This window comes from Vombatus ursinus, unplaced genomic scaffold (assembly GCF_900497805.2).
Source record: "Vombatus ursinus unplaced genomic scaffold, bare-nosed wombat genome assembly UNPS02014810.1, whole genome shotgun sequence".
NCBI classification, from domain to species: Eukaryota; Metazoa; Chordata; class Mammalia; order Diprotodontia; family Vombatidae; genus Vombatus; species Vombatus ursinus.
In genome coordinates, this window is record NW_020954588.1 from 27677930 (window position 1) to 27694241 (window position 16312).

The 16312-nt window shown below is 39.4% G+C and overlaps 1 protein-coding gene across 1 annotated transcript in view; it reads left to right on the top strand.

Annotated features, from left to right (window-relative positions):
• GHSR (growth hormone secretagogue receptor) overlaps positions 1 to 3810 on the top strand; it is a 4700-nt gene extending 890 nt beyond the window's left edge. Inside the window, exon 2 of the mRNA XM_027875679.1 lies at positions 3506 to 3810. Coding sequence (XP_027731480.1) covers positions 3506 to 3810 — 305 coding nt within the window. The remainder of the gene's footprint in view (positions 1 to 3505) is intronic.
• The last annotated feature ends 12502 nt before the right edge of the window (positions 3811 to 16312 follow it).

Genomic DNA, 16312 nt, shown 5'->3' on the forward strand with positions numbered 1-16312 from the left:
CTCTCTTCTCTGTCCCTCTCGTCTCTCCCCCTCATTTCCCCCTTTCTATCTCTCCCCTCACTTTCTTGCCTTATCTTTCTTTCTCTTCTTTCTCCCCTTTTCTCTCTTCTCATTCTCTCCAACTCTCTCTTCCAGTCTCCATCTTTTCCTCTCTCTCTGCCTTCTCACTTTTCTTTTTTCTGTATCTTTACCTTTCTCTGTCTCTCTATCTCAGTCTCCCTTCCCTTCTTCTCTTCCTCTCCTTCACTTCCTCAAAAAAAGTATTTAGAAACATCATGCCTCTTCATGAACCCCAAATATCAAATGTTATGTCTCATCATTTCCTCAGGAGAGAAACCCTAGAAATTAAGTTTGCTTTGAAGCCAACATATATCATAGAGCAGCTTATCATTGTGTTTATGTTCAGGGGAAAATGAAACAGTTTCCTCAGCTCCTCTCCTATTCTCTGATTTGCAGGTAACTGATTAAATTTAAGAAAATATCATATCCTTAAAAATACTCTAGCAAAGAATTGTGTTCTAAGCTGGTGGGCAAGCAACATTAGTATGCACAATCCAAGTAGATAGTTGAGACAAAAAAAAATATCAATTTTTGCTTGTATGTCAGTTTCCTTCTTTGTGCATTATTTGAATGATTACAACAGTCTTGTTTCACTTGACTGTTGGGCACACAACCTAAATGCCAACTGTAGACTTTCTCCTACTTGATAAAGTTCTCTATCTGTCCAGTTTGGATCTTTTACATCTGCTCAGTTACTAGGAAGAAAATACCCCAGTTTGATCAAATAAAACTTATTCAAAGGGCCCAACATCAGTTTGGGAAGTTGTTTCTTCCCAAAGAATTCTTTAGTAAATTGTCCCTAGGTTCAATGAGAAGTGAGAATTAGTACATTTTAGTTTAAAGGTGAGAGTTAATTTCAGTTAATCTTATAAGAAGCCAAAATTAGATTGTATTTATTCTCCATCAATATCTACACAACCATGAATTAGAACCCAGAACTATGCACACAAAGTCCATGCTCAATAAATTTTTATCTACTAAAAATGCCTTCAAACCCACATCTTATCTGTAGCTTAACTTCCAAAAGTCATGCTGTCAAGTCTATCAGGAAATGGAATCTGCCTGTCTAAACCTTTTTTAAAATTTTATTTTATTTTTTAATTTATGGAATAAAACAAACATTTCCATAATATAGTATAATAAAAAAAGATGGTTGCACATGAAACTCCAAATCTATTATGTACACCTTTACAAGTGGTAAATCTTAGCATCCTGGGAAATATTTATATTCACTTTTTGCATATTTAGTTTCATTTGGAGCAGAACAGAGGTTTCATATTTGTAATTTTAAGACTCTCTGAACACGATGAAGCCTAGCATTAACTGGCTTTAGAGCCCAAAACACTGGGATCTAAGTCCCACCTCAGAGACACATTGAGTTGAGTGACCCTGGCAAATTCACTCAGCCTCTTAGTGCTCTACACAATTTTCTAAGACTATAAATTGCAGAGAAAGTATCACTTTGTATTTAGAGGGAGTTTCTTTATCTGGGAGTTCACTATATGAATGAAATGACCGGTCCAGTATGCAGGTCCAAGGTCCTTTTTTTGTCTTCTAATTTTAAGAATTTCTGGATTACTGGATGTCAAAAGGATGATATTCATCACCAAGAGTACCCAAGGTTTTCATCATGTAGACCAAAGATTCTCAAAAGGTGGTCTATAGACCATTGATTAACTTCATTGCATTCATAATAAAGCAAGATCTTTTGTTGTTGTTGTTTCTGGAATTAGTTATTTCATTTCAGTGGAAATCAGAGGCTGTAGAACAGAAAACCTGGGTCTGAATCCTTCATTTTAGTCACCTATGGGACCTTGGGCAAATCACTTCCCTTCTCTAGGTATCACTTTCCTCATCTGAAATATGGCACCCTTCTAATCCTTATAGTCTATAGTCTATGACAACATTTATTTTTTAAAACCATTGTCTCATTAGTGTCTTATCAAAAGTAAACCCATTTCCCCAGCAATTCAGGGAAGCTTCCTCCACACACCTCTTTCCCCCACCCCCAGTCAATAGAAATGAGTGAATCAGGTGATCCAGGAATATTTGCCTCACCAAAACAGCCCAGTAACAAAGATTTGAAAGTTACTTTCCTACATAGAATTTTTTTCATATTGCTTTTGCTGGGCTCAGAAAAATCTTTTTGCTTTGTCCAGAAGTTGACATCTCAATATAATAAATTAAAAAAAGTAAGCTGATGACATTTTTTTTTCAGGGATGTTTAGTGTTAAAAAATAAATCATTGCTCCTCCTCCCTTTTAACAGTGATCATATTATATTGATTATCAATTAACTAACAAGCAGTTCTTAAGGGCCTTCTATGTTCCAGGCACTGTCCTAGGTGCTGGAGATACAAGCACAAAGAATGAAATTATTCTTACTCTCAAGGTGCTTTCATTCTTGTGAAGGAGACAGCAAGTAGATGTATAAACATTTAGAGACTAAATACAAATAAATGAAAAGCTGCTAAATACACAATGGTTTGGAGGGAGGGCACTAGCAGTTTCATGCAGAAGAGTCTTGAAGGAAGTTGACACAGTTTTAGCTGTGTTTATATGCATCAAAAACTGAATTTTCAAAAATGGATTTCCTAGTCATCTCTCCCAATATCCAATTAACTTAATTGTAAAATAATAATGCTTGATACTGATTAGATGGTGGGAAGACCATTGGATTTAGAATAATGAGAAGATCACTGATTTGGAATGAGAAGACATAGCTTTGAATTCTGATCCATTTAATTTCTGGGCCTCAGTTTCTTCTTATGTAAATGAGAAGACTGGACCTGATAACTTTTAAGGTCCTTCTGGTTCTCAGTCTAGAGAATACTTCAGTGTTTACAAAGTGTCTTGCAAGCATTATCTAATTTGAATATCACAAAAAACCCTGTGATGTATGTACTTAAGGTATTAATTACCCTCATTTTACTAATAAGGAAACTGAGACTTAAGTGACTTACTCATGGTCATATAACTCATAAATGTCAGAGGGGTCTAATCATGCTTCATGTGACCTTAGACAAGTCTCTTTAGGCTCTTTGGCCTCAGTTTCTTGAGCCGTAAAATGATGACCTTTGAGGGCCTTTCTAGCTCTAAATACATGATCCCATGAAATGGAATTTGAGCCTAGGTCTTTCTGACTCTCATTTCATCACACCTTTGGCCATGCATGGCTGCCTCTCTGGTAGACCATTGTTACACTGAACTAATTGGTCACCTTGGTCCAAAAAGATGGATTAGTTGTGCATTTAGAAATAGCTCTCATTAAACCCCAGGGAAGGGAAATGGGGAAAAACAACATTTGGCCCTTTGTCTGAGATGAATCACACTATCCTGCCACAAAGGCTTTCAAAAGAAATGGAATCTTGCTTTTTTATTAGCAGAACACGTTTCAAGGCAACATTGCTTGATCTCATGCTAAGTTTCTCTGATTTTCCTTTTAGCTGTGGTGGTGTTTGCTTTCGTCCTCTGTTGGCTGCCATTTCATGTGGGACGCTACTTATTCTCCAAATCCTTCGAGCCTGGCTCTTTGGAGATTGCAGTGATTAGCCAGTATTGCAACCTGTTCTCCTTTGTCCTCTTCTATCTTAGTGCAGCCATCAACCCCATCCTTTACAACATCATGTCCAAGAAATACCGCGTGGCTGTCCTCAGGCTCTGGGGACTTGGCCAGTTCTCCCAGAGGAAGTTGTCCACTCTGAAAGATGACAGTTCTCGGGCATGGACAGAACTGAGTATCAATACATGAGCAAAATAAATTCATGAGCAAACAGTCATGATCCTGATATGAAAGCCATAATGCAGTAGACCTTGGTAAGATGTTCAAAGATAGGTTTGGAAATAGGTAGGGAATCACCCTAGAAGATTTGTCCTTTTGCCATCTGGGATTCATGGGGTTGGGGGAAAGACTAGGAAAAAAGGTAAGGCTTTTGTTGTATGAAAAATTTGGCTTGATTGAACCACTCATCAGAGGGCTCTTATCTAACATTTCTGTTGTGTTCACTACCTGTGACTGTGTATTCACACATTGGTGCTGAACCAGAGAAAGGAGAAGGGAGCCTTGAATTAGGTTTGGAGCAGAGAAAGGCTTTCATGCTACTTTGTTTTGGGTGGCTAAATATGAAATTGGATGTGCTTTTTTACAGTGATGAAGAATATTCAGTGAAAAGGAACGTTAGTGATAAATATAAATACAGAAAGTATTCAAAACCAATCATCTCCACGTAGTCCTGAATATATGGAAAACAATTTTACCTTGGTTAAAATGCCTTGTAATTAACATTTTATGGAGCCACCTTTCATTACATAGCCAGCATACTGTGATCTTATAGTTAGTGCAGAATTCTGAGAATCATCTCCTCAGTGTCATTTTTTTAGATAACTTTTCTTACACTTGAGAGAAGAGACACTATGAGTATTTAAGAGATTTTATTGTTTTCATGGTATTTAATTATTTGCTCCAATACTCAATCAATGAAACTGGAAAGCATTTTCAAATGCTTTATTCAGCTTAACAATCAAAGAGAGGTTGCAGATAAGATTTGCATGTGGGGACCCATAAAGCTCTGGAATGAACACAGAAGTTAGGATGCTTCTGGTGAAACTGATCTAGTAGAAATTCACAAGTGACTTATACCATAAAGAAAGAAATCTCATGCAATTGGAAAAGATGTTTTTATTTGAATGAATACAAAAACATTAAATTCTAATAATTATCGACTCAGACTTTTGTCAGCTAGTCTCCATTGGTTTCAAAATATACATATCCCATGTCGCTTTGGTACTACTTATGTGATCTTGGACAAGTCACTTGGCCTCAGTTTCCTCATCTGTAGTATGATGGAGTTGGACTAGATGACCTTTGAGGTTTCTTCCAGCTCTAAATCTGTGATCCTATGATCGTATCACACCATTTTTACTTTTTGACCAACGACAAAATGTCAACAAAATGTATGGCAAATGTAGCGGGTTTAAATGGATTTCTATTTCCCTTTTCTATTTCTGTACATTTTCAAATATCCCAAGTCTCCTTTTATACGTACATTTTGTGATATATACATTATATATTGGTCAGTCAAAAAGTTATTTTGCCTAATCCTCACTGAATGATCAGAGAACTAGCTTTGCGACCAAGAAGATCTGTAGTCATCTCCCACTTCTGACATACATACTGGCTCTGTGACCCTCAGCAAGTCACCAGTCTACATTAATAAAGGGAATTTTTTTCACCTAGGAGTTCCCTATTGCAATGAAATCACTGGTATTGTCACTATCCCTATTGCTAATCCTGCATGACATTAAAATATTCCATACTGTTTGTTCCCTGGGTCATCGTATATGCCATTTTGATAGAACTGGCAGGTCAGTTCCATATGGGTAGATCCAACTTCTCAATGAAATGACAAATTGTTTCATTTAAATTGCTAGATTCAGGGGCAGCTAGGTGGTGCAGTGCATAAAGCACCAGCCCTGAAGTCAGGAGGACCTGAGTTCAAATCTGGCCTCAGACCAAACACTTGATGCTTACTAGCTGTGTGACACTGGGTAAGTCATTTAACCCCAATTGCCTAAAAAAAAAAAAAAAGTAAATTGCTAGATTCACTGAAGGCTACATCTTTGTGGAGAATGTTTCAAAAGTCCAGCATAGCATTAGGAAGGAAATCATTGGTTAGATGATCATTATTTTAAATTCATAACTTTTGCAAAGTGAAGACAGTTAATTTCTGGGAGTCCATTTGTCTCTTTAGAGCAAGAGTTCTTTACCTGGGATCTATGAATTTTTTTTCAACCAAAGACAAGGTTTATTAAAGATCTGCCATATTAGCTAGTCTCTTAAGGAATCTGAGCATCTGTGAGCTATTGGCCGATCTATGAACTTTTAAAAAAATGTATTTTGATAGCTGTACTTTAATATAACTGCTTTCCTTTGTAATCCCGTGTATTTTATCATATGAATTTAAAAACGTAATTCTAGGTCCAAAAGTTGATGGTCTATGTGTCCAAAGATGGCCAAAGGTATTCGTGTTACAAAAAGGTTAAGAGCCCCTACTTTAGAAAGGTATAACAAGTCCTTAGGCCAGTTGGAGACTCGTGCCTTGTAGCATCCTTGTGGCTTGAAGTACAGCCCCTAAAGTATGAGAGGTGGGATCTACGAAGACAAATAAACTCTGTATTTCCACAAAGATGACTTATCCAACAAATCTCTTCTTCATTGCTTCATTGAACTTAAAGGATTTTCAAAATAACGGGCCACCTGGCTGAAATTTAATGTTTTGTCCTGACTTATCTCAGACGGCTTTGTATGTGTGTAGTATACATACCTGGCCTCTTTTACTTCTAGGGGACTGACTTGTTTACACAATGAGATTATCAGATTAGACAGAGATGGTATTTCATTAACTGGAAACAAGTAACTGAAGTTATTTTAGAGAAAGCTACCTCTGATTTTGGCTGATAACATGGGCTCTTTTAGGACTTCTGGTTGGGTTTTTATTTTCTTTTTTAGGCTGTTTTGTAGTTTCTTTCTATCAGAACACATTGTAAAGAAAGATCCCAGGAAAGAATAAATTGGACACAAAGACAAAATGAAACAGTCCTTGTCTTCAGGGAGCTTACGTCCTATCAGAAGAGATAAGATGTACACAAAAAATATATACATATATACATACGTACATACATACACACACATATGTGTGTGTGTGTGTAGCCATAAGAATATTCTGTATAAATGCTTATGATTATTTCTACTAGAAGACATCCTCTTCTCCCTTCTCCCCCAGAACTCAATGAGTAAAACTACTTAGAAAAAATTTACGGGGCTGGGCAGGGTAGCACATGCCTATAATTCCAGCCAGCAGGGAGGCCGAGGCAGGTGGATCTCTTGAGTTGGGAACTCTGAGCTGTGAGTGTGGTAGGTTAGGCTGATTAGGTATCTGAAAGAAAGGGAAAGAGAGAGGAGGGAGGGGGAAAAGGGAGGGGAAGGCAGGGAAGGAGAGGGAAGGGAAGGGGAAGGATAGGAGAAGGGAGGGGAAAGAGAAGGGAGGGGGAAGGAGGAGTGAAGATGGAGGGGAGGGAAAGAGGGAAAATAGATTTAGTGGACACATCTGGTTGGTTTAAAAAGCAGAAACTTTTTTTATCTATATACTTTGTAACATTTGAATAGCTGTTTGGTTGTATTCCTGAAAGCTCGGTTTCTCTGCTCTGCTCTGTTCTAGTGCTGTCTAGCATGGGCTATGCCTTGTAACCTTGTGCCTAGGATGTGGTGAGAGTCCCTCTTGTGCTTAATAGACCATAAATCCACGACCACAAATGGGCTTGAGGAATACTCCAGCTAAAGAGTCTTTTCATTTCGTTATTTATGTCAATGTTGCACACTAGGTCACAGGACTGCTCAAATACCTGTCCTGTCAAAACAGATACAACTTTCCCCTTCCTTTCTGTCTCCTTTGTCAAATAATTCTTCAATAAACATCTGCAAACAGAGATGCAGTCTACGGCTCATTTAATTAATTCACTGCTCTTAACTATGGATCTGGGAGACTCCTGCATCTCTTCCCATGGACCCAGCTTCTGGTGAATTTTGAAATCTGTGTCACACTGTGGCATAGACTTGTTGGACAATATTTCCTTTTCTTGATGTCTCTTGTTAAATAAAGAATTTGAAATTCCTGTAAATGGCAGACATCATAGCCATCGAGGCTGGGGATACACCCAGGGGAGTGTGGTGATTACTGGGTTCAGCCAGAAGTGAGTTTTCCTTCTGATCTCCTCATTGTTTGAATCATTCATATCTAATTATGAGCATCAATATCATTAGTCAGATTCCATATGATTCTCTGTCTCATACCCTACATTCCAGGAGCAACTACCTAACCTCTTCATCAGTGTGATATGATGGAAAGAGAACCTGGTCTGTCATTAGATGACATTGCCATCAGTGCTCAGTAGCTGTGTGATTTTTTTTAATCAATTATCTGTCTTCTGTGGGCCTTAGTTCACTTATTTCTAAAAGGAGGGATTTGAACTAGATGTCTTCTGAGGATCCTTATAACTCAAAATCTATAAGCCTATGAATTTCTCTAGAACTCAGTTTCTTCATCTGTAAAGTGAAATAGTATAAAATAAATTTAGACTAAGTGACTTTGGGGTTTCCAAAGCTTCAAATTTATGCTCCTATCAATCAATCAACAAGAATTTATTAAGTATGGGTTACGTGCCAGGCACTGTGTTAGGTGTTGGAGGTACAAAGACAAAAGAGAAACAGTTACTGCCTTCAAGGAGCAGACCTTCATACAGGGGAGAAAACATGTATAAAAGTAGATGCATATAAGATACATGTCAGAAGGCAGTTCTTAGATTTGTAGATCATAAATTTAGAGCTGGAAGGAACTTGGAAGTCATAGAATCCAACCCTCTCATGTTATAGATGAGGAAATGGAGGCCCAGAGAGTTTGGACCTTGCCCAAAGTCACACAGATAACAAGTATCTGAGGTGCTGTTCAAACATAGGTCTCCTTGACTTCAAAACGAGGACTCTACTATACTATGATGCCTTGGATGCATTTGGAGAGCTGAGTTCAAATCTCTTTGGACATATATGTATTGTATGACTCTTCACAAGTCACTTAACATTAGTACTCTAGCAGATATCTCACTTTCAGTCAATCAGTTGCAGAGAAGTAACCAAACTGAATTTTTAGGAGTTTTGTCATCTAGTATTCCCTATGCCAACATCATTACACGTCCATTCTCTGGCCCTGCACTACATACAAGATACATCAGAGAGAAGGCAATAGCAGCTGGTGACCCCAGGATCCAAGGAGCCTCCACCATTTTCTGTCTCTATACCTATGTACAGGCTATACCATGCACCTGAACGCTCTGCTTCCACCTCTCGGACCTTGTGTCTTCCTTCAAGACTCAACTCATGGGCCACCTCCTACAGGAAACCCCTGTGGATCTCAGTTTGTTCCTGTACAAAATGAAGAGACTGGAGTAAATCACCTTTGAGGCTCTTTCCAGACTTCATATTCTATACCTCAAGGCAACAAATTGAATTTATCATTTTTTTCTTGCTGTTGTGGCATTTCCTTCTTATGATGAGAGGCAGCGTGTCATGGCAAATAGAGAGCCAGCCCTGTAGCCCAGGAAGATCTGGGTTCAAGCCCTGCTTCTGACAAATACTGGCTGTGTGACTCTGGGCAAATCACTTAACCTCTCAGTGCTCTAGGACCAAGTCATAGAGAAGGTGCCAACCTGCAATGGGAGAGGGAGTTCCCACATCTGGGAACTATATCAATGAAACCACCCACAGTCCCTGTCCTACAGTTATTGATGCTATAGCATTTCTGTAAACAATTATAACATAAATAATGCTGCTTATATTCTCATCATCCAGTTGCATTCTATTTGGTTCACCAAGCATTTATTAAGTACCTACTATGCGCAGTATTTGTAAGTGGCTATTATGTATAATAAGGCACTGTGCCAGGCATTAGAGTTACAAAGACAAAAATGAAAAGTCTCAGCCCTCAAGGAACTTAACATTCTACTGGAGGAGGATACAGTAGGTCAACAGTTAAGAAAATAAATATTATTTGAGGATGCAAAAGACATTAAAAAATAAAAGATAAAAATTAAGTGAGGGAGGGCTATGCAAAGTCACCAGCCTCACTTTCTCCTCCAGAGCCATCTAGGTCCAGTGGCCAGATATAGATCAGGACAACTGGAGATGACCCCTGCTGGAGAGATAAAATTAAAATGAATGTAACCAGCATTTTGTAAGCCCTTATTCTGGGCTGGACACAGCTAAGTGGAGGGGGGTAAGACTTGAAGACAAAAGTAAGAATAATGATCCTTCCCTCAAGGCACTTATAGTCTACCATGCCTCTCCTCTATTTCCTATTCTTTGTACCAGAAATTAGGTTTATGAATTAAGTCTAGGAGGGAAGGGCTGAACAGTGTTTACACTGCTCCTCCATAAGCGGTTGCTGTATTTTTTCCTTCATGATAAATGGCATATTCGATGTCATGATAGCTAACAGTAGGGTAGTTAAACTACATTGCACCTAATACCATTTTTGCATGCTGTATCTCTATCTTTGCAAGTATCATCTCTAATGGTACATCTTTTAGGACGCAATGGGCCATTGCATCTTAGTTTTATCAGGAAACTGGAAGTTAAATTCCTTCACTTAAAGGAGGGTCATAAGCTAGAGCAGGAAGGTACCTCAGGGGCTCTCTAATCCAACCCTTTCATTTTACAGATGAGGAAACTGAGGCCCGGAGAGATCAAGTGACTTTCCCATGGTCATACAGGCAGTAACATCAGAGGCAGAATTGAACCCTTGCCCTCTGGCAATAAATTTAGATCTCTTTCTATTTTATACCTCTGTAGAAAAGGATGTTTCCTAAACCAGGGCTCATAATGGTGAGTGACCATGAACACATTGCCAATAATTACATAGTAATGATAATTTTCATCGACATTTCTGTACCATTTTCAGATTGATAAAACCATGCAGCTAGGTGGCACAGGGTTTAGAGTGCTAAGTCTGGAGTCAGGAAGACCTGAGTGCAAATCCAACCTCAGACGCTTACTAGCTTGTGTGACCCTGAGCAAGTCACTTAACCCTGTTTGCCTCAGTTTCCTTATCTGCAAAATGAGCTGGAGAAGGACATGGCAAACTATTCCAGTATCTTTGCCAAGAAAATTCCAAATGGGGTCACCAAGAGTCAGACATGACTGAAAAACAACAGGCATCATCTCATTGGAGCCTCTCAACAACCCTATGATGTAGATGCTACTATTCCCTTTTGAGAGCGGGGGAAACTGAGGCTGAGAAAAAAAAACAACTTACCCAAGTAGTGTCAGTCATTAAGCATTTGTTAAGTGATTACTATAGGTAACTGGGTGGCACAGAGGATATAAGGTGGGATTGGGAGTTGAGAAGACTTGAACTCAAATCCATCCTCAGATCCTTTACTTGCTGCATGACTTTGGGCAAGTCACTTAACCTCTATTTACCTCAGTTCTTTCATCTGTAAAATGAGGCTGATAATAGTATCTTACCTGCCTAAATAGCCTATGGTTGTTTTGAGGATCAAATGATTTAACATTGCAAACTTTAAAGCATTATATAAATTATTATTACTATTATTAGCTTTTTACCAGGGCTGGTGTAAAGCACTAGGAATACAAAGAAAGGCACAAATACTGTTCCACAATGAAAGCCCTCACATTCTAATTGGGGAAACCACCTGTAAGTAACTTACAACATAATTTCCAAGATAAAGCTCTAGCAGCTGGTGGAGGAGGGATGGTAAGGAAGGATGGGAAAGGTCATGTGCAGAAGGTGGATTTGAATTGTCTTGAAGGAAGCCAGGAGGAAGCGGTGAGGAGGGAGGACATCCAAGGCATGGGAAACATGGAGTATCCTGTGTGAGAGGCAAGATTTGAACCCAGATCTTTTTGTCTCTAAGCTCAGCTGGGGTTCTATTTACAACCATCAGGCTGTCTGAACAACAGAGAGATACAGTCAGTCACTGGATGTCATGTTCACAAAATGCTTACTCCTACATCCTTGAAACAATTGTTGACCAGAGCAACTTTTCTTGTTGAAACCACAAACTGAATATAATAGAATGAACTTCATGTTTGAAGGCATCACAAACATTGTAGACTGATACGTGTCGAGTGAATGACAATGCAAGCCGAATTTTTGTGGAGTGTTTCCTAAATTAAAATCGATTAATATCGCATGGTAGACTTTTACTAAATTAGAATACAAAAACAGTACAAAAGAGCAGACAGTAGGTAATTCCTGTGTGTGCTGGGTCAGCAGCAGTTGGCCCTGGAGAACAGCATTAAGCAGATTAAGTTTCCTTTGGGTGCTCCCCCAAACCCCTTTCCTTGTAACCTTTTTTGGGTCCTCCTCTCCAAAATGCTCCGTGTTCTGTGGCTACTCAGTGCCTCAGTCTCTACATTCTTCTCTCTCCACCTCCTGCACTGTGGCATCATGGTTGAGCAGAGAGAGGTGGGTTTTCATCCTATTTTTCCCAGACCCAGCTCACCACCTCTCTTCCCAGCTATCTGCAAACTGTAGATTCCTTGACCCCCTTTCCAGCTCCCATTTGTTTTGTCTCCCATCTTCAGAATGTTAGCTCCTTGGGGACTAAGACTGTCTTGCTTGTATTTGTATTTCCAGCACTTAGCCCAGTGCCTGGCACAGAATAAGCACCTAAATTATCTATCATCTATCTATCTATCTATCTATCTATCTATCTATCTATCTATCTATCTATCTATCTATCTATCCATCCATCCATGTAATCTACCTATATATCATCCATGTCTATCTATTCATCCATCTATCTATCCTCTCTAATCTATCTATCCATCTGTCTCTCATCTATCTATCTATCTATATCTATCTATCTATCTACCTATATATTCATCTACTTCTCTATATATCCACCTGTCCATCCATCAATCTATCTATCCATTTATGCAATCTACCTATCCTTCCATCCATCTATCTATCCATCCATCTATGTAATCCATGCATATATCATCCATATATCCATCCATCAATCCATCTATCCTATCTAATCTACCTATTTATCCACCCATCTATCATATCTATGTATTGTGTCTGTCTATCTCTCTCTCTCTCTCTCTCTCTCTCTCTCTCTATCTATCTATCTATCTATCTATCTATCTATCATCCTATTTATTCTCCCTTACTGGAAGCATCTAATGATCCAGATGATGGTAACCCCACAGAAAAATTGAGAAATATGCTACTATCTCCCTTCTCCATACTTCCTTCCTGGTGCCTTTTCCCACCTTCATGGATCTAATATCTTTCTACTTATCTTTTGTATTGCCTTCTAGAGAAGCAATGAAGTACAGCGCAATGAGCACTGTCCCTAACTTTTCTGTGTTATATGCCCCTTTGGCAGTGTGATGAAGTAATAGAGTCCTCAGAATAATGGTTTGTTGCCCACATGTATAATTGAAAGAAAGGTTACATTTCAGAGGTTACTAAAAATGAAGGAATAATTATTTTCCTCTCTGGGCACATAAACATCTTGAAATTGATCCACGGACACCTTGGGGAATCTATGGACCGAAGGAAGTACGATATTAGTCATTTATACCCCAGTGTGAATTTTGGTCCTATTTTCACACCTCATAGCAATATGAGGGTGACCCTGGATTTTTGAAGGTTAAGTCCCAAATTGAGATTGAGAGATCTAACAGGTCTCATCCAAGCTGGAAAGTTTCTGAGTGTGGGCCTGGTGATGGACTGACTCTATGTCTGCCAGCCAAGGACCAACCTGGCTAAGTTCAGAGAGGTTCATCATTTGGGGGACCCCAGGGAGGCTTTTTCAGTCACAACAGGTCTCAGATAACCTCCACTAAGTCTGAGAGAGCCACCATTTTAACTGGTGGAGGGTGTCCCTACGTCATCATCGACAACAACAACAAAACCACAGAAATCAGTGAATTTCACTTGCTGCATCATCCATGTCTCCTCTTCACTAAAGTCCCACTCTAATAACTCACGGTGAAGGGATTGTGACCGTTCGTGAAGGTTCTTGAAGGATATGCTAGTGAGTTGTCTAATAAGCTGGAGGGGCTTACAGCATAGCCCCCAGTGATGGAAGAGCATAGGTAAGATCAGAGATGCTCCTCACCAGAAGGCTGGGCCAGCATGCGGAAAAAAAAATTGGCTACAGCAGCTCATGAAGGAGACCCTCAGACTAAGGAATGCAGGGGTTAAGTTTCATTGGCAGAAGCAGTACCCACATGTATGAAATCATGGACCTTTAAAACCTTTCTCAGGGGCACTTGCATTTTGCACAATATCTTATTATTCACTCACGTGGCCATTACTCAAGTTCAGGCCTCTATAACCTCTTACCTGGACTATGGTGATAGCTTCCTAATTGGTCTTCCTGTTTCCTGTGTCCCCTTACTCAAATCCATCTTCCACACAGTTGCCAAAATGATTTCTCTAAAGTGTAGGGCCAACCCTGTCACCTCACTCCAGTAGCTCCCTATTACCTCTAGGATCAAATACAATGACCTTTCTTGGGCATTTAAAGCTTTTCACACCTGGTCCTTTCCTATTTCTTGTATTTGACTCCCATCCTCATGCTCTGAGTTTCCTAATCACTCTTCTGCACCCAATGTTCCATCTCTCTTCACCATGTCTTTGCCTAGAATGTATGCCTTCCTCACCTCTGCCTTCTGGAATTCCGGGTTTCTTTCAAGATTCAGATTAAGCGCCATCTTCATGAATCCTTTTCTGGTACCCCCACTTGCTGGTTCTCCCCCTCCTATAACTGTCTTGTTTTCATTTTGTAGATATTCTGTCTATACCTATATATTTGTATGTTTCCATTTTGTTAGAATGTAAGCTTCTTGAGGACAGGCACTGTTTCATTTTTATTTGGTAATCCCAATGTTTAGCCCATAATAGGCATTTAATACATGCTTATTGATTGATTAGTTGTAGCATAAAAAAGACTTTGTGCCTCATTAAAGGCATTTTAAGTAGCAACAATTGAGGGTGTTATGCTTGGGGGCCTGAGAAGGAGTAGGATTGAAAAATAAGGGACTTTCCTGAAAAATAAGGGACTCCTAAAAACACATCACCTATATGATGGCTCTGGACTTTTGTAGACTCCTCCACCAAAATTTGTATGTTTTAAGTTCCATTATCTCAGTCTTACAGAAACACAGATTTGAAAATCACTCTAGGCTTTTTTTTGGGGGGGGTGCGGGGAGAGGTTCAGACTAATTTTTAAAATTCATATAGAACTTCCAGTGTGAAAAGTCCCTACCTCTGCCGCTGCAGAGCAGCAAGCCATCTGCAACTTATGGTCTTAGGGAGTTACTTGGAGTATTGAGAAATGACATGACTTTCCCAGGGTCACTTAAGGGTCATGTCTAAGAAGATAAACTCAGATCCAAGCCTTTTGGATCCCAAGGTTGGCTACACTGCCTCTCTTTGGAAATGGTGACATTCAGAATTTTTAGGACCCCTCCAAATATGAAACTAAAGAAAGCAAGCCACATATCGTCTATCCTTTACCCACTCCACTGCCCCCACACCCTCTCTCTAGACGCAAGAACAAACAAACACCCTAACATGCTTAATTTTATGGGCAGTAAGTCACAGATTCAGGATTTGAACCCAGGCCCTCCTCCCTTGCAAGGTCAGCTGTCTCTTCACTGCTTCTCATATGATTATGAACGATTTTCATTTCCTCCTTTTGAAATTATCTATGTTTGTATCCCTTGTCTATTTGTATCATTTGTCTGTTATTCTTATAGATATGGATCTATAAATTCGGGATGGCAGCCAGTTATCTGATATATTTACTCAGCATTTCGCTTAATCTGTTTCTTTTATTTAGACATACTGCTTTCGGTTCTGCAAAATCCTTTTATCTTTCTATAATCAAACCCATCCATCTTGTCCCCCACCATTTCTTCCATCTGTTTGATTGATAAAAATGTTCCTCATATCCACAACTGGGACAAATATATTCTTCCAGGTTTTTTTATTTTTATTTTTATTTCTTATTTTTAGATCATCAATCCTTTCTCAGAATCCCTCCGTGTGAGGATGGAATAACGTTGTCATCCTATCCAGAAGGATGAAAGGACACCCTGCCTTCCCTCTGACAGCTCCTGTATCTCTACTGTCCAAGATCTTAGGGCTATATCTGGCATGCCCTTGCACCATGCTGGGTATTTTCCATCTTCTTTTTCTTTCACCAAACCATAGTTTTCTGCATTTGGCATGGTCTTAAATGTAGGAGAGTGTAGCTGGGAGGGATTTATTCCTAGCCTTGTTACTCAGGAGCTGTGTGACCCTGGCAGACCCTATCATAAGCCTAGAGCACAGCAGCCACCTGAGAGCCCAGAGTGTTGATTTGCTCAAGGTCATGCAGCTCATGACAGAGGCACCTCGTCTTTACGGGTCTCATTTTAGTCATTTGTAAAACAATCCTTTTTTTGGATAAGATGACCTGATAGCTGTACAGCGGATGGGACCTCAGAGGAAACTGAGTCAAAATTCCCTTATTTTACAGATGAAGAAACTGAGGCCCATGAAGGTTAAATATTCAAGGTCATATAGGGAGTAGGCATTAAAGGTAGAATCTGAACTCAGATCTTCAAACTATACCCTAGTGCTCCCTGTAGGTTCCATTCGAGCTGGGAGACGCTGAGA